The sequence below is a fragment of the Littorina saxatilis genome, linkage group LG8, assembly GCF_037325665.1.
Source record: "Littorina saxatilis isolate snail1 linkage group LG8, US_GU_Lsax_2.0, whole genome shotgun sequence".
Taxonomy (NCBI): Eukaryota; Metazoa; Mollusca; class Gastropoda; order Littorinimorpha; family Littorinidae; genus Littorina; species Littorina saxatilis.
Genome location: NC_090252.1, coordinates 65,733,176 through 65,755,801, shown reverse-complemented (window position 1 = coordinate 65,755,801; position 22,626 = coordinate 65,733,176). Strand labels below are relative to the sequence as shown.

The window sequence follows — 22,626 nt, the reverse complement described above, 5'->3', positions numbered from 1 at the left end:
TTTGTTTGTATTTCATGAAAAGGCTTTCGTCAGCTGGCTGCATCTTATGTTACTGAAATGCGCGAAAATGCAATACTGCAAGCAAAATATGCGACAAGGAACAGAAACAATTGCAATACAAACAAACAATAAAAACGCAAACACAAACAAACAAAATGCATGTTCGCTAAATGCTGAGAAAACCAACCACAAACACAAGATAAAAACTCAAGACACAAGAAAAGAAAAAGTTGGCTTGACTGACATGAAAAGAAGACACACGCAAAACAACAATCCGACCACGTGACCAAACTAACCCCCGAAAAAAAACCAGAAAAAAACCAACTATTTTTCGAAGGAGATGCAAGAAACAGGATGTTTCCTGTAGCGCAAACAAAATCAACTAATTTTAATTTCCAAGGCAACGGCTGGAAATACCGAGAGAGAGAGATAGAGAGAGAGAGAGAGAGAGAGAGAGAGATGGGAGGATGGAGGGACGGAGGGACGGACGGAGACAGGGAGAGAGGGGAGGGGGCAGACAAAGCCAGACAGAGAGGGTGGAGAGAGAATGATAGTCAGAGGAGCAAAATAACAGAGACTGAGTGAGAGAGAGAGAGAGAGAGAGAGAGAGAGAGAGAGAGAGAGAGAGAGAGAGAGAGAGAGAGAGAAAGAAAGAGAGTGAGTGAGAAAAAAAGAAAGAGAGCGAGAGAGGGAGAGTGAGAAAGAAAGAGAGAGTGAGAAAGAAAGAGAGAGCGAGAGAGAGAGAGAGTGAAAAAAGAGAACGAGAAAGAGAGAGAGTGAACATGAGAGAGTAAGAGAGAGAGAGAGAGAGAGAGAGAGAGAGAGAGAAAGAGTGAGACAGAGAGAGTGAGACAGAGAGAGTGAGACAGAGGAACAAAATAACAGACTGAGTGAGAGAGACAGAGAAAGAGCGAGAGCGAGAGAGAGAGACAAAGAGAAAGAGAGAGAGAGTAATAGAGAGAGTTAGATACAGAAAATGACAGATACAGATTCAGAAAGAAAGAGAGAGAGGAAAGGTGGGGGTGAGGGGGAGAATAAATAATTCCTTGGAAACTCGTTATATGAAACCTAGCAACTGTGACAGGGCAGGGCAATTTGTGGATCAAAATCGATATGTTTTTGCCGAGTTCGGATTTAAATTACATCCTTGATGGATCAAGTCTAGTTTTTCTCAACAAATTTCCCTCCAATTTCTCATCCCCTCAAGTCAGTCTTTCCTAGATACACTATCAGGCTTCAATTAGTGGACATCTTGCTCTGTCCCTCTTCGTCTCACTTCTCTTATCCTCCTCTCCTTCTTCCATTGTATGTCGGTCATACTACACTTATGACTGTCAGTACAGACAGACAGACACACTGACAGACAATACATGCACGGACGGACGCCCGAGCACACACACACGTACACACACATGCACACACACACACACACACACACACACACGACACACACACACACACGACACACACACACGACACACACACACACACTCAGTGCGCGCGCGCAACGAGAACACGTGCATGGGTTTTTATTTTGAAAAACAACCGTCCAACAAATAACAAATGTGCAGGTCCCAATTATGCGGTATTGATTGGTATTCATTTGCTATTGATGTTGGCTGAGGATACTGCCCTAACACGACCTAGAGTGCATCACCCCCCATTGTCACCATTAGCATAGAGACATTGACATGTGTGTGTGTGTGTGTGTGCGTGCGTGTGTGCGTGCGTGTGTGTGTGTGTGTGTGTGTATGTCACAGTGTGTGTATATGTGTGTGTGTGTGTGTGTGTATGCGAGCGTCCGTGCGTGCATACGTACGTACGTGCTTGCGTGCATGCGTCCGTATGTGTATTTTCTTGATTTACAAGTTCTGTCATCGAACCCACGAGCTACGCACAACACGTCAGACTTGTACAACCGGTGTAGGATCCGGTCCGGTCCCCCCTCTGAAGTAGTCCCCCGGGGGACCAATTCGTGGCAAAAACTGCTCTATAATGGTCCCCCCTTAGACATCCAGCCTCGTTTTTCTTGTTACAATGTTAGTAATGTTACCAGCAATTTCAGAGAAAAGAAAGGAAAGAATCAGAGACTGCTTTCATTTCTTCTTATCAGTATTTATTTATTATTCATTTTATTTCATGTGATTTTTCTTTTGAACGGCATTATAAATCAGATCTATTTTATTTTCTGCAAAATATAGTCAAACAAAGAGATTGCTGTCTGTGCACTACATAATACCGGACGAAGATATAAATTGAAAATGGCTTGAATGCCTAAGAAAAACGAGGCTGGATGTCTAAGGGGGGACCATTATAGAGCAGTTTTTGCCACGAATTGGTCCCCCGGGGGACTACTTCAGAGGGGGGACCGGACCGGATCCTACACCGGATCCAACAGATAACCCACACAGACAGATTCCCTGCGCCTGTGTTAGCTATGAACATTTTACAGCGGCGACGCGGCGAGCGTTACCCCACACAAGCTACCGCCACAACTATCCATCCACTAAGCCCGAGCACTTACACTGAGTGCGTATGTACCGCCCCTAACCTGCCTCAATCCACACACTCACTCACACACACAGACACAACTCATTCGCCCAAGGCTGACTTGGAGTGCTTTTAGTAGCACCGGCGAACACACAGCGATTCAAAACCGTGACCCTACCACTTCTAGTAACACACTCCTCGGCTCGACGAGATTTTCATTGTGTGAGTGGTGGTGGCGTGTGCATATGTGTGTGGTTGTATACCAAAGATTTATAATAACTGTAGACTGGAGAAACTCTTCCGCCAAAAGACGTTAACGCTACAACTGAACACGTGAGCGTGTATGTTTTCAAATAGTTTCTGACAAGCAACAAACACAAACGCCGCATACATGTGAGAGTGTATACATGTGCGTGGGAGTCTTGGAAGATTCGCTGAGTCTGGCATAAAATATCGAAGACTGCATGCTGTTCGAATTTCCGTGGAAATTACGTCGTCGTCTCAGCTAGCTTGTGGCAAGGACTGAGATGGATTTTGACGATCACGGCCCGGGGAATTAAGTCACAGTGAGTACATGAAGTTTTTCTCCAATGCGTGAAACCACTAAGCTACTGTGCGATTATGTTGTGTGGTCGAGTGCAGATGAAAGGCTGTAAAATATGCTACATGTGCTACGCTGAGTTGAAAACACCTTCGAAGAGTAGAAAGTGCTTTCTGCAGCACTGGAGTACGAACGAAACTTGATGTGTTTATGTGTGTGAGTGTGTGTGAGAGAGAGAGAAAGGGAGAGAGAGAGAGAGAGGGGGGGGGAGACAGATGGGAGGGGGGGGTGGGTGGAGTGGCCCATGAAAGACCACCGATGTCAATTTCAAGAGAGAAGAGAAGAAGGAGGGAGAGACGGGGGAGCACAGGCACTCGACAAGGGGGGGGGGGGGGGGGGGGGGTTCTCCGGTGTCAGAGGTTACAAACACACCAATAAAAGAGTTATGATTCTTGATTCACCTTTCTGAATGCATAATATTTACGCTGCAATAATTTACCCGCAACGTCAAACACTGATCACACCGCGATGTGTGCAGGAAATGTTTCGTACCGCACACCGACATCTCGCGTCTAAAGTGAACAGTAGTAACGGTAGTAACGATAGCAACGCCTCACACGACATCCAGGAAATCATGTTTATGGGCTTTGTATGCTGTATCCCGCAGATATTGCATTCGTTCTCAGCTATATACCCACTGATAGCACTTGTTCATCCCGGAAACAGAACACACACTCTCGCTCTCTCACCCCACACTCGCCCTCTGAAAACCATCTCACGTTCTCATACAGAGAGACAGACAGACGGACAAACACACACACACACACACACACACACACACACACACTCTCTCTCTCTCTCTCTCTATCTCTCTCACACGTGCACACATCCTCTCAAAAGACGAAACTCCTTCTCTAGCACGCACACACAAACGCACTCAACCGGGCCCTCTCAAAACTACCACACACACACACAGTGCAATATAACTATCGCTCGTGGGCTCCGTTTTTTTTATGGAATTATACTTAAGACTCGAATGCAATTCTTCTTCTGAGAGAGAGAGAGAGAGAGAGAGAGAGACTCAGAACTTTATTACAAAAGGATAAAGGTTTTACTGAGGCAAAGCCTATGAGAGATCAAATCAAATCAAATCAAATTTTATTTTACGAGGGTTGTGGCATAAGCAATATAAACTCGCTTCTTTTCAACCAGCCCTCGCCCAGAGAGGGACTATTCTAATCTTAAATACATATACAAACGTAAAACAATTACAAATGATAAGCATGACAGTAAAAATATTTAAAAAAATAAAAAGGAGTGGAAATTACCTTGAGAGAGAGAGAGAGAGAGAGAGAGAGAGACAGACAGACAGACAGACAGACAACCTGACAGAGACAGGCAGGCAGAGATAAGAGACAGCGGGGCGGGAGGAAAGTGGTGGCGCCTGATGCCGGGTGAAAACAACACAGGTGCACAAACGGATGTGACCCCTTCCCCCCTGTCTAATCTTTGGTGCGACTCGGGAGATGAATTCCCATGACGAGGGGCCGCATCTGGCGAGACGAGACGAGACGAGACGAGACGAGACGGTCGCCATGGTGCCACACTGGAACCCTCCTAGTAACACCTCCACACATCTGAGAAAATAGTAGTCTTCGAAAAGAGAGAGTCTTAAAATGGAGATAAATTAACAGAGGTTATCAACAGAAACCTGAAAAGGCAAGGTACTATAGGGTGACCCCCCCAAAAAAGAGTACCCAAACAAAACGTCATAAATTGAACAAAAATAAAGCAATCTTCATAACATTTATTTACACACTCAAGTAGCGTCTGCATGATTTGCACAGAAAATGTTAGCGTTCTAGCTTGTCTTTCAGAAAAGTTATGCTCATTCTACAGAACATGCTCCAAATGGCCTCCTTGTCGCTGCAGGCAAACTTGAACTCGCCGCGCAAAGTTATCAATCACCCGCACACACTCCTGTTGCGAGATTCCGCGAATGGTTGTTGTGATGGCTCTCTTGAGTTCTGTGATTGTCTGTGGGTTGTTCCTGTAGACGTTGTCTTTCAGGAACCCCCAAAGATAGAAATCTGGGGGATTTAAATCCGGGGGAGGCCATTTGGAGCATGTTCTGTAGAATGAGCATAACTTTCTTGCTTTATTTTTGTTCAATTTATGACGTTTTGTTTGGGTACTCTTTTTGGGGAGTCACCCTGTAAAATTGAGGACGTCTTAAATCGGGAGGTCTTAAAAAGGGGGTGGGGGTAGGGGGGGGGTAGGGAGGAGGGGGGGGTGGGGGTAGGGAGGGTAGGGAGGAGGGGGGGAGGGGGGGGGGGGGGATCCACTGTACCAGATACATTCCGTGTCATGCACAACGAGAAAGACTTGTCCTAAATTGATGACGAAAGTTTCTGCTCATTTCTGCCTGAAATGATCCGTGGTGCCGAACACGGCCGTGTACACAACAAAGAAAATACCGTTGGGCCTGTCGTCCTTTCACAGGTGATGAAAACTAGTGGGGGGAGGGGGTATGGGGGTATGGTGGTGTGGGGGTGGGGTTGTGGTGCCCATCAAAGAACATAATTATTTTACTTATGGTATAAACTTATGGTATAATACGCGGGAACAGATGAAAGCTCGAACAAGAAAGCGAGAGAAAAAATAAACCTTAGTCAAAACAAAACATACAAACAAATCCAACAAACCCTGCAAGAACAGTTGTGCATTTTGCCCAAGTTATTAGTCGCAACTGCAGGAGACTTTTAAAACTTTCTTGCTTTGCCGATACAATAAGAAAGGCATTCTCAAAATTCTAATTAAAACTGAAAGTTGAATAACGGATTCAAAAACAAGCCTTAATGAAATTAGCTAAAAAAACTAAAATCAGGAATAAAAAGTCAGAAAACAATGTCATTATTGCAAAAAACAAAATCTAATCAGACTAGCTAACACACGGACACAGTGAGAAAACAATGTCAGCATTTCAAACATAAACCCCAATCAGTCTCGTTGACAAGACAGACAGACAGACAGAGAGAGACTCAGACGCAGAACTTTATTACAAAAGGATAAAGGTTTTAGGCAAAGCCTATTGAGAGAGCAGGTAAAGAAAGACAAAGTCAGCAGTAAAGTCAGTCACTGAGTGTACACCTTGCATTTCAAACATAACCCTAATCAGCCTAGTTGACAGAGAGAGAGAGAGAGAGAGAGAGACAGAGACAGAGACAGAGACAGAGACAGAGAGACAGAGAGAGAGAGAGAGGGAAAGAAAGACAAAGTCAGCAGTAACGTCAGTCACTGAGTGTACACCTTGCGCGTGGCTGTAAGCGATGCTAACTAACACTGAGCCCCGCACTGTTTACCTACACTAATCACTCTGCAGTCAAAACATGTCGTCCACGCTGTAGGTGTCAAACACACACACACACACACACACACCCACAAACACAGGAGTTCAGTCAGACTGTATCGCATGGGGACACACACACACAGGCGCGCATGCACACACACACACACAGGCGCGCATGCACACGCACACAAATAGACACACGCACACTAAAACACACACAAACATCCACACACACACACATACACACAGAAGCTAAGTCACAGTGTAGGTATCACAAAGACACACACACACACCTGTCGCTTCCCCGTTGCTGTGGCTTAAAAACAGTGAGTGACCGGCCGGTTCACTGACCTGGTGACCAGTGTTAACTTTTAGCTGTGACCACACAATGGACAAAGATGCCACTGAGGGTTGGCGAGTGGTAAGAACTGACCTGTCGTGGCTAAAACCAAACAGAATGGTAATGTACTGGGACGTTTTAATTTTAACAAAACAAGACGTTCACGAATTAAAAACAATTTGAAATTAACTTTCCAGTTCTTTCTTTCTTTATTATTTTGGTGTTTTACGTCGTTTTCAACCACGAAGGGTTATAATCGCGACGGGGAAAGGGGGGAGATGGGATAGAGCCACTTGTCAATTGTTTCTTGTTCACAAAAGCACTAATCAAAAATTTGCTCCAGGGGCTTGCAACGTTGTACAATATATTACCTTACTGGGAGAATGCAAGTTTCCAGTACAAAGGACTTAACATTTCTTACATACTGCTTGACTAATATCTTTACAAAATTGACTATATCCTATACAAGAAACATTTTACAATAACAAGGGTAAAAGGAGAAACAGAATCCGTTAGTCGCCTCTTACGACATGCTGGGGAGCATCGGGTAAATTCTTCCCCCTAACCCGCGGGGGGTACTTTCCAGTTCCTTACCATTCTTGTGTTTAGGTTCTTGATTGTTGAACGTTAGCGTCATAGATGAGTCATTGTTTGTGTCATTGTTTGCTTGTGTGCGTGAATTTGCACTGTGTGTGTTATGAGTTAGTTATCTGTTGTACACACAAAATAGAGCCTTTAAAAATTGCACTACAGATCAGGCAGTGTGAGTTACCTGCTCCTGACAGCAGAAACACGATGACCGAAATATTAAATTACAAAATAGAGCCTACAGTGTGAGTTACCTGCTCCTGACAGCAGAAACACGATGACCGAAATATTAAATTACAAAATAGAGCCTACAGTGTGAGTTACCTGCTCCTGACAGCAGCAACACGATGACCGAAATATTAAATCACAAAATAGAGCCTACAGTGTGAGTTACCTGCTCCTGACAGCAGAAACACGATGACCGAAATATTAAATTACAAAATAGAGCCTACAGTGTGAGTTACCTGCTCCTGACAGCAGCAACACGATGACCGAAATATTAAATTACAAAATAGAGCCTACAGTGTGAGTTACCTGCTCCTGACAGCAGAAACACGATGACCGAAATATTAAATCACAAAATAGAGCCTACAGTGTGAGTTACCTGCTCCTGACAGCAGAAACACGATGACCGAAATATTAAATCACAAAATAGAGCCTACAGTGTGAGTTACCTGCTCCTGACAGCAGCAACACGATGATCAAAATACAGTATTAAATTACACTGTAACTGCAAGTATTTAGGAAGTAAGTAATAACTCTTTCCATGTAATTGTCCAAACCACATCAACGATATAATGATGTACAATTAAAACTGTCATTTTTGACTCACATGCGAAGCAAAAGTGAGTCTATGTACTCACCCGAGTCGTCCGTCCGTCCGGACGTCCGGAAAACTTTAACGTTGGATATTTCTTGGACACTATTCAGTCTATCAGTACCAAATTTGGCAAGATGGTGTATGATGACAAGGCCCCAAAAAACATACATAGCATCTTGACCTTGCTTCAAGGTCAAGGTCGCAGGGGCCATAAATGTTGCCTAAAAACAGCTATTTTTCACATTTTTCACATTTTCTCTGAAGTTTTTGAGATTCAATACCTCACCTATATATGATATATAGGGCAAAGTAAGCCCCATCTTTTGATACCAGTTTGGTTTACCTTGCTTCAAGGTCAAGGTCACAGGAGCTCTTCAAAGTTGGATTGTATACATATTTTGAAGTGACCTTGACCCTGAACTATGGAAGATAACTGTTTCAAACTTAAAAATTATGTGGGGCATATGTTATGCTTTCATCATGAGACACATTTGGTCACATATGATCAAGGTCAAGGTCACTTTGACCCTTATGAAATGTGACCAAAATAAGGTAGTGAACCACTAAAAGTGACCATATCTCAAGGTAGAAAGAGCCAATAAGCACCATTGTACTTCCTATGTCTTGAATTAACAGCTTTGTGTTGCATGACCTTGGATGACCTTGACCTTGGGTCAAGGTCACATGTATTTTGGTAGGAAAAATGTGTAAAGCATGTGAGTCGTATGGGCTTTGCCCTTCTTGTTTGTTTTGTTTTACTTTCAGATGCAGGTTGAATAAGAAGCGAGCATGCACGTTGACAGACGGTGACCAGGGGTTGACAGACGGTGACCGGGGGTTGCAGAAACCACTCAAGTATAAGGAGCTGTAAACCTAGCCTTGGCAAGGTGAGTGAGAGACAGAGGGAGAGAGAGAGAGCATAAGATAATATATTAAAAGCAAGAGTACTGATGTAAGCAATTGTTGCTTTTATATTGACAACAGCGTTCGCCAATGAAGGAAATAACATTAACAACAACATCTAACGGTAACAATTAACTCGCTGGAGAATGAGAGAGAGAAAGTGTGTGTGTGTGTGTGTGTGTGTGTGATCAAACGAGACAAACAGACAGACAGAGCAGCGTCATCGGAAGACTCAAGCGTAGAGATTGTGGAGGCCGGTATGCGAGGTCAGACGATTACGTGTGAGGAAATAAACGCCACAGGTGTGCAGATGTACAAAACTTGTTGGTATGTGTGCTGACAGAAACCACAACACACATACATGCCTTCCCTTTCTTTACACCAGAATGATATACGAAGGTAGAGCGTGTCCCGTAATACGGTATGTGATGCACACATAAACAACATTGTATAGAAAGGATAGGGGCTGTGGGGTGATGACAGAAAAGGAATGGCCAGAGGTGACAGACACTGGAGCTAGATTTCCTTATTGCTATTACAATGCTGTTGTACAAGGGAAAAGGAAGTGGGTTTTTTGTGAGTATGTGTGTGTGTGCGTGTGTGTGTGTGAGAGAGAGAGAGAGAGAGAGAGAGACAGAGAGAGAGAGACAGAGAGACAGAGAGAGAGAGAGAGAGAGAGGGAGATTTTACTGTGCAGCCAACGGCGAGAGAGAGAGAGAGAGAGGGAGAGCGAGAATGTGTGTGTGTGTGATAGGGGGGGGGGGGGGGGGGTCCCTATTATTCCGGCGAAGGAAATGCACGTTGCGCCGAGCTAACAGAAAACTTTAAAAAAATTAATATTTAAAAAAAAAAGTCGTGATTTCTCCAACGTCCCCTTTCAACCAAGGTTTCCTTTTCCCTACCCAAAACATTCACACACATCACGGGGAGGGGGGGGGGGGGGGGCTGGACGGGCGGCAAAACACCTCCACATCCGTTCCAGTACCAAGACAACGCGGTGCACGAGATGAAATCAATACGCTCGCCGATAACGGAGGAGCAATTTATCACAAATCTCAGCAGCCATATCACTGCAGGGTTGCTGTTTGACGTCACGCCACGCTTTAAAAAGTCTTCTGCTTAAATCTTATGTAAGGCGCTCGTGCAAGGAAAACACAGGCAAAAGCAGGCTATTATCACTGAGTTCTATAATGTGTACACATCTTTGTGGCTAGTACATACGCTACCAGCACCCTTTCGCTGGAAACAAAACTTAATACCATTCTGATACAGTAATCATCGGTCCACGCACAAGTCCTTAACGGCAAACAACCGTAGGACTTTTAATATCAATTTTACTACTTCGGTCCACGCTCTCGCTCACATTCTTTCTTTATTTGGTGTTTAACGTCGTTTTCAACCATTCTACCCAATATTGACGGACTGTGTGATGATATCTTCTGCTATGGTCTGTTGAGACAGTGATATCAAAATCGAGACCGGAGGTCGAGATTTTGATATCACTGTCGAAACAGACCAATAGCAGAAGATATCATCACACAGTCAGTCAATGTTAGATATATTGCTAATTCTCTGGACATTTTGTATTAACTGTAAAGAAATTACAAAAGTATTTGTCTCAGTTTTGGCTGTTCCATATCCCTCCCTCTGATTATTATTTCTTTTTGTTCACTCTTTTCTTGTACTTTTCAGAATTTCAAAATGTCTTTTCTTTCAAAAAGTCTTTAGTCACTTGCTCAACTAAATTCTGGGATCATTACATTTTCATATATATTTGTTTGTTTTTAAATTTAGGTGTTTTTGTTTTTGAAGTGGGGAAGCAATAAAGAGGTCGTCGATATCAAAACTGATATCGACGGAAATGTCGTCGATATCACTTTTGCACTGAGCTCAGTTTTGCCCAATTGACCAATGGAAATCCATGTAACATATGAAATAGCAATATAAGGTTATATCGCTCTCGCTCACAAATGAGACCCGAAGGAACTCATTTTACCTGAGTTCAGGATGAACTGAATACCACAAGGAGAGTGAACTTTACTGAATTAAAAAAAAAAATTCAAGAAAAGTGACCCCACTTTTTGTAGTCAGCGGTGGACGATGTAGTAATATATAATTTGTATGTCCCTTGAAAAATAAAATGTACGGGATCAAGGTCAAAATGACAGCTTTTCTCCACTGTTGTGCCTTCAGTTTCAACACACTGCCACGGTTATCTGCGTCTGCACTGTCAGGACCCATTTTTTACACCCCCGGTATAGGGGTGTGTATAGGATTCGGTCGATGTGTTTGTTTGTTTGTGTTCGCATATAGATCTCAAGAATGAACGGACCGATCGTCACCAAACTTGGTGAACAGGTTCTATACATTCCTGAGACGGTCCTTACAAAAATTGGGACCAGTCAAACACACGGTTAGGGAGTTATTGGTGGATTAAGATTCTACAAGGACTTATAGAGGGACATATTAATGGTCAAAGGGAAATAACCTTCTCAGTTGGTGGCAGTGAGAATGGTTATTTCCCTTTGACCAACGGGGGTGTTTTTCCTACCTCGGAGGAATTTCTTGTTTTTATGAAGGTTTTCCTTGAATTTGGGATAATACTCTTGGATATTACCAAAAACGATCATTATCGCCGGTGAGTGTCATACAACTGTTTTTTATTGTTATTTTTTTTATAATGAATTTCATGGACTTCCGTGTTGAGACAAACTGTTGGTCTCTTGAAACATGCTAAGCTCAGACTGGTGTTTCCCTATGGATTATGCAAGCTTCTAATATTTAAATCAGAACTGAAAACAAGGCCTTACGATTGACAAGGACAGTTATCTTTTAACACCTTACAATGTTTATTACATCACACACACGGATCTTTTTGCGGGGCCGTGCCCTAAGATCTGTTTTTGACGGCGTTCCGTTGTACTGTCTCGGGGAAGTCTAGAGTGCTGTTTTTGACGGCGTTCTGTTGTACTGTCTCGGGGAAGTCTAGAGTGCTGTTTTTGACGGCGTTCCGTTGTACTGTCTCGGGGAAGTCTAGAGTGCTGTTTGTGACGGCGTTCCGTTGTACTGTCTCGGGGAAGTCTAGAGTGCTGTTTTTGACGGCGTTCCGTTGTACTGTCTCGGGGAAGTCTAGAGTGCTGTTTGTGACGGCGTTCCGTTGTACTGTCTCGGGGAAGTCTAGAGTGCTGTTTGTGACGGCGTTCCGTTGTACTGTCTCGGGGAAGTCTAGAGTGCTGTTTGTGACGGCGTACCGTTGTACTGTCTCGGGGAAGTCTAGAGTGCTGTTTTTGACGGCGTTCTGTTGTACTGTCTCGGGGAAGTCTAGAGTGCTGTTTTTGACGGCGTTCCGTTGTACTGTCTCGGGGAAGTCTAGAGTGCTGTTTTTGACGGCGTTCCGTTGTACTGTCTTGGGGAAGTCTAGAGTGCTGTTTTTGACGGCGTTCCGTTGTACTGTCTCGGGGAAACTTGTGGCGTCCAGCCGGGTTGGGACTGCGCCCTTCAATGTAACTCGTCTAGCCCACTCCCTCCCAATGTAAGACATCCCCCTGTCAAGACCTGGATTTTTTACATAAATTTTCTGTTCGTAAGGCAACAAAAAAAAAAAGTTGTATGTTTCTGGTAACATGGCTACACAAAATAGGTAGGTGGGGATTTGTTTTTCTTTTTTTTTTTGTCAGGGTAGAAAATAACTATACAGTGACGCAAAGAGGCTGGACTTACTATGCAAAGAAATGAGACAAAAGGGATGCGGGGTTATCCCCCTTGTGTCGTCTGCCGTCTGTTACTTTTGTTTTGACGCTTTTTTCTTTCTTTTTTTTTACAAATCCAATAAAAAAAAGTCTAGGGTCGGCGGGAATAAACTAGGTAGGGTCGGGTGACCAGAAACATACAACTTTTTTTGTTGTTGCCTAACCTCTGTAAATTTACATACATTTAAAAAAACAAAAAAACTTCATAAAACCCATTTTCAAAATGTCGATGTGACTTAAAAAAGGGATTCCACTGTACAAGTCGCAACAGTGTAATGTCGGAACCGGCTCAATTTAATGAAAGCAAAGCACACAGCAAAACGCACCAACTCAACCTTTCAGTAACATACGACCTGACAAGTGCACTCAGCCAGACAGACAAGAGCGTCGCGGTAGTCTCACGATCACAACACGAGATTAAACGAACACGTACACGACTGAGAAGTCTTGGAACACAACCGTACTGGCACAACCAGGAAGTCTGAAAATAACACTTTTGAAATGAGTGTCTGTGAGGTTGAACGTCTGTGTGTGTGTCCGTGTGTGTCTGTCTGTGCATGTGTGTGTGTATGCGTGTGTGTGTCTGTCTGTGCATGTGTGTGTGTATGTGTGTGTGTGTGTGTGTGTGTGTGTGCGTGTGCGTGCGCGTGTTGTTGTTATTTGTTGTTTTTCTTTTTTTCTGAACGATCAAGTTAATGCGAAAAATTTGAAATAAAAAAACTTATGATACGTGACTGAACACTAAATCATGTTTCTTTAATTCAGGCTTCTGACTCGACCAGTTTACCGGCATGACTGTCACTTTCAGTATTATCTTCTGAAAGCTACATCGTTTACTGATAAAGTTTAGAAACCACCAGGGTCCTTTCAGATATCATAAGTATGTTCAAAAATATGCCGTCATAAAATGTCTTGCTAGCTGTTTAGGTGTTATCGTTTTTGTGATAGACGGATTTAGTCATTCTGTTCGTACAAATCAATGTTGTATACATCGTACTGCAAGCGCTGCCAGTGTTTTGTTGTTGTTGGATTTGCTACTTGGTTCTTTAAAAAAAATGTTGATCACTTTTAAAGGAAATAAGAATAATGACATCAACTTTCTTGTATCGATACAATTATCAATCAATCAATGAGTCTTATATCGCGCATATTCCGTGGGTACAGTTCTAGGCGCTCTGCAGTGATGCCGTGTGAGATGAAATTTTATACGGCCAGTAGATTGCAGCCATTTCGGCGCATATTTACCTTTCACGGCCTATTATTCCAAGTCACACGGGTATAGGTAGACAATTATTAACTGTGCCTAAGCAATTTTGCCAGGAAAGACCCTTTTGTCAATCGTGGGATCTTTAACGTGCACACCCAATGTAGTGTACACGGGGGGGTGGTTCGGACACCGAAGAGAGTCTGCACATAAAGTTGACTCTGTGAAATAAATTTCCGCCGAACCTGGGATCGAACTCACGCTGACAGCGGCCAACTGAATACAAATCCAGCGCGCTACCAACTGAGCTATATCCCCGCCCCAACTGAGCTATATCCCATATATATCCCTTACGTGTCAAGGAATACCAGATTGTATGGACACACAAAACGCTTCAAACTATGGTGATAGAGATACAGGCCATGTGTCTGTAACAACCTCCCTAGAGACCGACTAAAATTGGTCTCAATAGACAGGTGATCGCTATGAAAAGGAGCATTATCATAGAGAGAAAACCCGTCATACAGGGTCCTCCGGAATGGTCGCTGTTGGCAAGTAGTCGCCTTTAAGGGCGCACGGAAAAGATCCTGTAATCCATGTCAGAGTTCGGTGATATAGAACCATGAAAACACCAAGCATGCATCCCCTGAAAGCGGCGTATGGCTGCCTGAATGGCGGGGTTAAAATGGTCATACACGTAAAAACTGTGGGAGTTTCAGCCCATGAACGCAGAAGAAGGGTGGGAGGAGGTTCAAATGTACTTTCTGTGTGTCCCCAGTGTTGCACAATGGACGTGCACCAGACAGCCCTACTCCTGGGGGCCTACACAGGTTTTGTCACACTGGGCATCATCCGTAGATCTGTGCGTCTAACCCACCAGCCGCTGCTGGACCTTCTCAAGCTGGGCGCTGTGGCTGCTGTCTTGTCGCTGTTGTGCTGTGGGCCGGTGGCTGCCGTGGTGGTGGCTGTGGTTGCCTTCTGTCTCTACCACTCTCTCCCCTCCCCCCAACTCCCCGCGGAGGGCAAGGCCGTATTCATCACAGGTGAGTTGTAGTGCAACCCTGACGAGCTTTCTTTAATCACCACTTTTAAGACCTAATTTAAGACTCCTCAATTTCACAAAATGTGTCTTCAAAGGGCTGTATTATTCTGCATTTCTCAGAGAAAACTCAGTCTACCCAAAGCAGAAACATCTTATCACCCAAGCATGATAAATTTTGTCAGCCCTTAGGTTAAAGGCCGGACATTCATTATGGGTGAATGTACATCTGTTGTTTTTTCTCCCATGTGAAAGCCACTGGCAATGTTGTCAAGAAAGCTGTTGCATTTTGTATTTTGTATACATGTCATGATTGTAACCTTTGTTAAAATAAACGTATGTTTAAACCAAGAAAGCTGTTGCAAGGCACCAACAAAACCTGATACATGTACTAAATTGTGATCATAGCAGATAATTTTGACTTTGCAATTCGATTCATTCTGCAAAGCTTCCCTTTACATCTTCATGTACACGTATAACGAAATACTTCCCTTTGTTTCTATATCTATATACGGCTTGTGTGTGTGTGTGTGTCTGTCTGTCTGTCTGTGTCACTTCGCGATGCACGGCCAAAGTTCTCGATGGATCTGCTTCAAATTTGGTGGGCATATTCAGGTAGACCCCGGACACAATCTGGTCGATGAAAATTTTCAACACGTGCTCTCAGCGCGCAGCGCTCAACCGATTTTGGTTTTTCTTCCCAGATCCATTCCCAGTAACTCTTCCTTATCTTCTCCAGTGTTTTGCGCGTTTATCTCCCTGCCTTCGTGTGGCGTCAATCGGGTATTCGGCTCTACTTCTTCCCGGCGAAGCCAGGTACCCGGCGAAGCGGGTATTCATCTAGTATCAGATAAATCTGTAAAGCTTCTTTCCATGTTCAAGAGACATACCAACACTACATAGCGGTCCGTTGATTTTACCAAGTTTTGTGTAAACTTTGCAATCTATATGTTTCAGGTTGTGACAGAGGGTTGGGTCAGCTGCTGGCCATACATCTCGACTCGAGGGGGGTTCAAGTCTTCGCTGGTTGTCTCTTCCCTGGCGGAGAGGGGGAAGCCACTCTCAAATCAAAATGCTCCGAGCGGTTACGCACGGTGCCTCTGGACGTCAGCGAACCAGGCAAAGTGAAAGAGGCTGCGGAGATCGTGAAGAAAGAGCTTCAGGGCAAAGGTCAGTGTATGCAAAGTGATTCTTAGAGTACAATAGAACGTCTATTTTATCAAACCAGTGATGGCGCTAGTATTGTTCCAAACCGGTACACAAACTTTTATGATGCAAACTATCCAGAAAAAAACCGGTAGGCTGGTCATTGGAACCAGTAAGCGTCCAACTCAGAGTACTGCTTTTGTTGTTTTACCAGCGAGAGAAAAAAATGGTAATTCTAAAAAATCAACCGGTAGGTCATACCGGCAGCCAATTTTTCCCCGGTATTTCCTCATTTCAACCGGTAAAATACTGGAAATTACGGTTAACGTTAATACTGTAAAACTGCAAGACCTCTTTTTTATTTTAAGGTATTTTCTTAATAGTGGGACAGGGTGAAGCTGTAGTCTCTCATCGTCTTAATTCCAGATAAAATGATCTAAACATAGTAACGATCTTTCAAACAGGTACATGTATTCGGTAACAATTATGAAATCTGGTGTCCTCAGAAACCAGTCTCTCTGCCACAAAAGACTGATAAGAGGAATACTGTACTATGTCAAATTTACTGAAAAGTTCCGAGTAGTCTGCAACAACTACAAAAGTCGCTAATTTCACATCACAATATTTTGACTAATTAGAGCAATATTGTACTGACTATGTGGTATTTTTTGGAAAGTATCGGCAAAACAAATTGGAGAATGGTTGTACTGATTATTAGGTTTTTTAGAAAAGAAAGTCGCTAAATTCACATGACAATGTTTGACAGAGCTGTGGGGCGTGGTGAACAACGCAGGCATGTGTTACATCGGCTGCCTGGAGGTCATGGCCGAACAGGACGTGCGACGCCTGGTAGAGGTCAACTTCATGGGTCAGGTTCACGTCACACGCGCCTTCCTGCCTCTACTTCGCCACAGTCACGGCCGACTGGTCAATGTTGCCAGCAATACAGGTAGAGAGAGAGAGAGAGAGAGAGAGAGAGAGAGAGAGAGAGAGAGAGAGAGAGAGAGAGAGTGAGTGTGCAACTGAGAGAGACAGAGAGAGACACTGACAGACATTGAGAGAGAGCCAGGCAGAGACTGTGACAAAGAGAGACAGAGAGAGAGACAAACAGAGAGAGAAACAGAGAGAAAGAGAGACAGAGAGAGAGAGACAGAAAGAGAGACAAACAGAGAGAAAGAGAGAGACAGAGAGTGCATGCCCCTGTTTGCTTTCACCTTTTGACTAAATGCAGTTCAAGAAGCACTAACAGTTATTGTGAATCAATGACTTGATCCGTTGATGAGCCCATCTTGAATTCTGAGATTCAATAAAACTGGTACTGTCCTCCTACATTTTTTACTTCACATATGCACAGATGAACAAAACGACTAGCTCACAAAGACAAAGTGAAACACAAAAAAGGTGATATCATTGCTGAAGGAAGCAATACTGTCAACAACTCTTTAGCTGTCCCATCTACAGATTGTACTCTCAGACCAAAGCAGACAGTGATAACTTCTTCCACATAATGACAGCTGCATTGCTGTTGTCTTTATTTTCCCAAACACTTCGATTTCAGGTCTGGCGCCAGTGCCATTCCACATGGCTTACTGTGCGTCCAAGGCGGCGGTGGCATGCATGAGTGAATCTCTGCGTCTGGAGCTCAGCCTGCTGGACATCAAGGTGTCGACCATCATCCCCAGCGGATACCGTACTGGTAAGGGAACTAAGCGTGGACTGACATTTGAGAAGATGCTTAAGTTACCTCCCGTGACCCTATCATCTTCATTGACTTGATCTTTTTGCTAAGTTTACCCTCCACAAATACAAGTGTGTTCCTCCTTAGCTCTAGCTAAAGGAAGGCAACATTTTCCTAGCAAGTACAAATGGATGAAAATTGTCCACTGTTACCGGTAACTGACATTTTCTTCCACTGTGGGCACTGACAAAAAAATGTGATCTGTACTGCACAAACACTTGTACGCAAAAAACAACAAAATACTGCTATTTGTTGACTTGCATCAAAATGATGGAAGAGAGTTGGACATTTTCTTTAAAAACGGGCATAATTTGATAAATAATGTGAATAATGACAGAATGTGTTTTTCTGTGTACAGGCATCCTGCAGTATGACAGCACAGCGGCGGGAGACAGGTGGTGGACCACAGCAAACAAGGAGATACAGGACAGCTACGGTAGAGACAGCTTCTACCCAGAAAACAAAACTAAAGGTGAGGCCTCCCTCCAAGCTTATTTGCAAAGACGAGTTTCAAAGCTAAGCCAGAAATGTCCACAGCAACTTTGACAACGAAACTGAAAAGATTGAGGCCAGCAAGGCAAAAAGTATTAAATTAAGTTGTTAACCAGAAAACAAAATCAAACAATAAAATCAAAGGTACAGCCTTCCTACAACCTTATTTGCACAGATATGTTTCAAAGCTACACTAGAAACGTTCATGGCAACTTTGATGGAGAGACTGAAAAGATTAGCCAGCAATGCAAAATGTTGATAATTTAGTTGTTACCCAAAAACCAAAACACCCACCATCCAACCTTATTTGCAAAGACATGATTGAAAGCTGCGCTAGAAATGTCCACAGCAACTTCGGCGAAGAGACTGAAGAGATTAAGGCCAGCAAGACAAAATGTTTGTTATTTAACAAGATCTAAGTTGGAGCTTCTGGAAAATGTACAGTTGAAAGTATATGTATACTAAGAAGAATGAAAGAAAGCTCAACTGTAAAATCCTGTCACACGGCTTAAATCCAACCAATTTAAGACCCTGTTTTCTGATTTTCTGTTCATAGCCTCTGTAGATTTAGCCTGATTTTAAGACTCCCTCTGTAGATTTAGCCTGATTTTAAGACTCCCTCCATTTGAAGACCCGATTTCTCAGATGTTTGGAGGTCTTAACCCTTAGGCTGGTTGTCGCGACATATGTCGCGCTACTGGCTCAGTCTGTTTGGTCGGTTCCGATTACCTCCCATGGATGCGAAAACCTATATGACCGTTTTTTGTTATTTTTCTCTCTGTTAATTCACCAGTGGCTATGTAACCTGTGTTACAGAATTGCACCAGTGTAAGAGTTAAAAGGGGGGTTCCACTGTATAAGGATCAGTCTCATCAGTCTCATCAGTCTCATCATACCCCGTCTCACTGTTGCAGATTACAGGTCCATCCTCAACCCGGACTTTTCGGGCATTGTGTACAAGATGACGGACGCCCTGCTGGAGAAGCATCCCCAGGCGTTCTACTACAAGGGCTTGCTGGCCCGCTCCCTCCCCTTCCTCTACCTACACACCCCCACCTGCATCGCTGACCTCTTCTACCCCACCTTCGTCACCTGGTACAACTTCCACCCACCCTGCATGAAGAAACAGGACGGCAAGAAAGCGCAGTGATTGAAGGACAAGGCAAAAGAGAACTAAGTACGAGAAGGCAAGAAAGCACAGTGACTGAAGGGAGAGTGAAAGACAAAGTCAAACAGAACAAAGTACAAGTTAGACCTGCCTTGCATGACAAATTGTTTAAGACGGGTAGCCTTTTCAGACCTTAGCATCCTAGACTGCGTCAATGCTATTATGTGATTCGGAGTAAGAATATGTAGTTTAACAGTGAGTTACAGAGAGAACAAAAATCCTTTGGGATGTTCGTTTTGAACATGTGGTTGTTATAAAACGGTGAGTTACAGAGAGAACAAAAATTCTTTGGGATGTTCGTTTTGAACATGTGGTTGTTATAAAACGGTGAGTTACAGAGAGAACAAAAATCCTTTGGGATGTTCGTTTTGAACATGTGGTTGTTATAAAACGGTGACTTACAGAGAGAACAAAAATCTTTTGGGTTGTTCGTTTTGGACATGTGGTCGTTTTGAGGTGGTGGTAATGACACATCGGTCGAACGCTGAAGAAGAAGAAGAGAGTGGTGGTCGCCAGGGCAGGTTCCCCTCTACTAGCTTCAACAGTCGTACCAATGCTAAAGTGTCTCCTTCATACTTTACACGGTAAAGAACCAGTTGCTTTGACGAAGTTGCAGTCCATGAATTGCTAGTGACTGAACATGTTCAAAACCTTCGTTTACTGACTGAGAACATCATTGACTTATGAATGCGCATAAAAGCTCAACTGAGGACAAATCCATGCATAAGAAAAACGTAAAAGAGATATATTTGCTGTGTAGAAGCTTTTCTTGTAATCGTGCATACAGGTGTAACGTTTTAATCAGTGATATTTACAGACATAATCAAAATGTAATGCCATATATGTTGTTTTGCCTCACAGTGTAAATTACTGCTTGACATTGCTTTTACTTAGTTCTTTTGTTAATGTACATGCATATTATATAAAGTAAAATAGGACAAAGCCGTAGTGCTTTCCTTTTGATAATTTGATATATATATGTATGAAATACTGTTATACCTAGATTCATAATCACATATTTAAGAAAGAAGTGCATATGTGTTTGTGTGTGTGTGAAAGTGTGTGTTTGTGTGTGCGTGAGAGAGAGAGAGAGAGAGAGAGAGAGAGGGGGGGGGGAGAGAACAGCCTGTCCATACATCTAATGACCTATTACTGGTATGCCAGTACAGTATGCCAGTTAAGACCTCCAATAATCTGAGAAAATCGTGTTTTAAAAACCAGGGAGTCTTAAAATGGAGGTATTTTTTTTACAGACGTTATGAGCTGACAGTCTGAGAAAACAAGGTCTTAAGAAGGTGGGAGTCTTAATTTGGGGGGTCTTAAAAGGGGGGTTCCACTTCACAAAAAAGAGAAGAGAACAGCATCATTTCCAGGTGATAGTTGCCATTCAGCATAGAGCAGACTGCCAGGAAAAATATTCTGCCAGCATAATCATTATTGTACGACAGGCTAAGGCATAAAGAAAATGTTATGTGTCTACGTTTCCCCGACCGACCCTATTTTTGTCTTCCCGACCCTGGAACTTTTTCTCGACCCTTGGACAAAATTAATGAAAAATGTCAAAACAAATAAAGCGACTCTGCTAGCTGTCACAGATCGCACAAGTTCCAGCCAATAAAAAGCCAAATGGTTAAAAAAATAAATTAAGACTATAATTCAAAAAACAAAAATCTTAAACGAAATGAGGCAGAGTGCTATTTAGAGATCTAATAACCAAAGGGAACTAAGCGCTCTAAATGCATACGACATGTAATGGAGTAAGTGAGAGTTAACCGGAACCAATCTCCTGGCGCCTGAGAGAATAACAAGCATTGAAATGAACAAGCGACTTTCATCCTCTAGTCATGCATTTGGAGCGCTAAATAGTAAGTTCCCTTTGGTTTTTGAAAAGGCCAACAACAAAAAATAGTCTGTTTACGGTAACCCGACCGACCCTATTTTTTTCGCGCGACCCTAGACTTTTTTTTGGCATTTGGGAAAAAAAATAAAATAAAAAATAACGTAAAAATATGGTTTTTGGGGGGACAAAAAAAAAAAATTAAAAAAAAAATCCCGACCTACCGACCCTATTTTTTGGGCCTATGTTACCGTAAACAGACTTTTTTTTTTTTTGGCCTAACAAAAAATTAAAAATTTAAAAAGCAACCAACCTGACATCCCTTTTCAGGCCTTGTGATTGTAGCTAAACTTTTTGTTTTGGGTCTAACAGAATCATTCTCATGAGTGTTAAACACTATAATTAGCACCAACTACCATCAACTGATCAAGTAGAAACTGGGTCGGTGAGTTTCTCACAGTAACAAGGAAAACGTATCTGTCAATAAATATTTTGCTTTGTCATACATGTACAGTAGTTTGTGTTTCATGAATATATCCCGGGTGTGTGTATACAAAATGATGTAATCAAAACATGTTCTTCATATATATAAGTTGTATTCATGTGTTCTGAATACATTTATTGTGATTATATATATTTTCCGTGTGTGTGTGTGTATGTGTGTATACATGCGTGCGTGTGTGTGTATAAACAAGCGTGCGTGTGAATGTATTCGATCCCCCTTAGGCAGCACCTTCATGGTTATCAAATATTCTTCTCCAGACCACGGAAACTGCATAGTCGTTCAGAAAACAAAAAACAAATGTTTTCACAACAGTCATGGCCAAAACAAAAATACTCCCAAAAGATCAAGGCATTGGACTTCTCATGTGATTTAATGAACTTGCTGGTAGCAATCTTAGCAAGCTTGATGTTGTGGCCCAGTATCTCTCAACGCCCCCAACATCAACCCCAGGCAATTCACACAATTGACATGCAGTAATGGCGCTAAAATGTCTTAAACCAGTTCGCAAACTTTTATGATGCAAACTGTCCAGAAAAAAACGGTAAGCTGATCATTAAAACCAGAGTCTAACTCAGAGTACTGGTTTTGTTGTTTAACCAGCGGAAAAAAACAGTAGTTCAAAAATCAACCGGTAGGTCATAACGGCAGCCATTTTTGTTCTGGTATTTTCTCATTTCAACCGGTAATTACTGGTTAACGCCAATACTGACATGTTAT

At 42.9% G+C, this 22,626-nt stretch overlaps 2 protein-coding genes across 4 annotated transcripts in view; one reads left to right on the top strand and one right to left on the bottom strand.

Moving 5' to 3' along the window:
- LOC138974178 (uncharacterized) overlaps positions 1-22,626 on the bottom strand; it is a 64,194-nt gene that overhangs the window by 33,810 nt on the left and 7,758 nt on the right. The gene's annotated exons all lie outside the window — the stretch shown is intronic.
- LOC138974180 (retinol dehydrogenase 7-like) lies at positions 2,565-21,460 on the top strand. Of its 3 annotated transcripts, XM_070346884.1 has the most exons (8): positions 2,566-3,056; positions 8,894-9,015; positions 14,763-15,027; positions 15,981-16,193; positions 16,936-17,118; positions 17,728-17,865; positions 18,266-18,379; positions 19,314-21,460. In XM_070346884.1, the coding sequence occupies exons 3-8, from the start codon at positions 14,772-14,774 to the stop codon at positions 19,547-19,549; spliced, it is 1,140 nt and encodes a 379-aa protein (XP_070202985.1). In that variant the 5' UTR covers positions 2,566-3,056; positions 8,894-9,015; positions 14,763-14,771; the 3' UTR covers positions 19,550-21,460. The 3 variants fall into 3 exon arrangements, with proteins under 3 accessions (XP_070202987.1, XP_070202985.1, XP_070202988.1); XM_070346886.1 differs by lacking the exon at positions 8,894-9,015 and having other exon boundaries at positions 2,565-3,056; XM_070346887.1 differs by lacking the exons at positions 2,566-3,056; positions 8,894-9,015 and adding an exon at positions 11,275-11,669.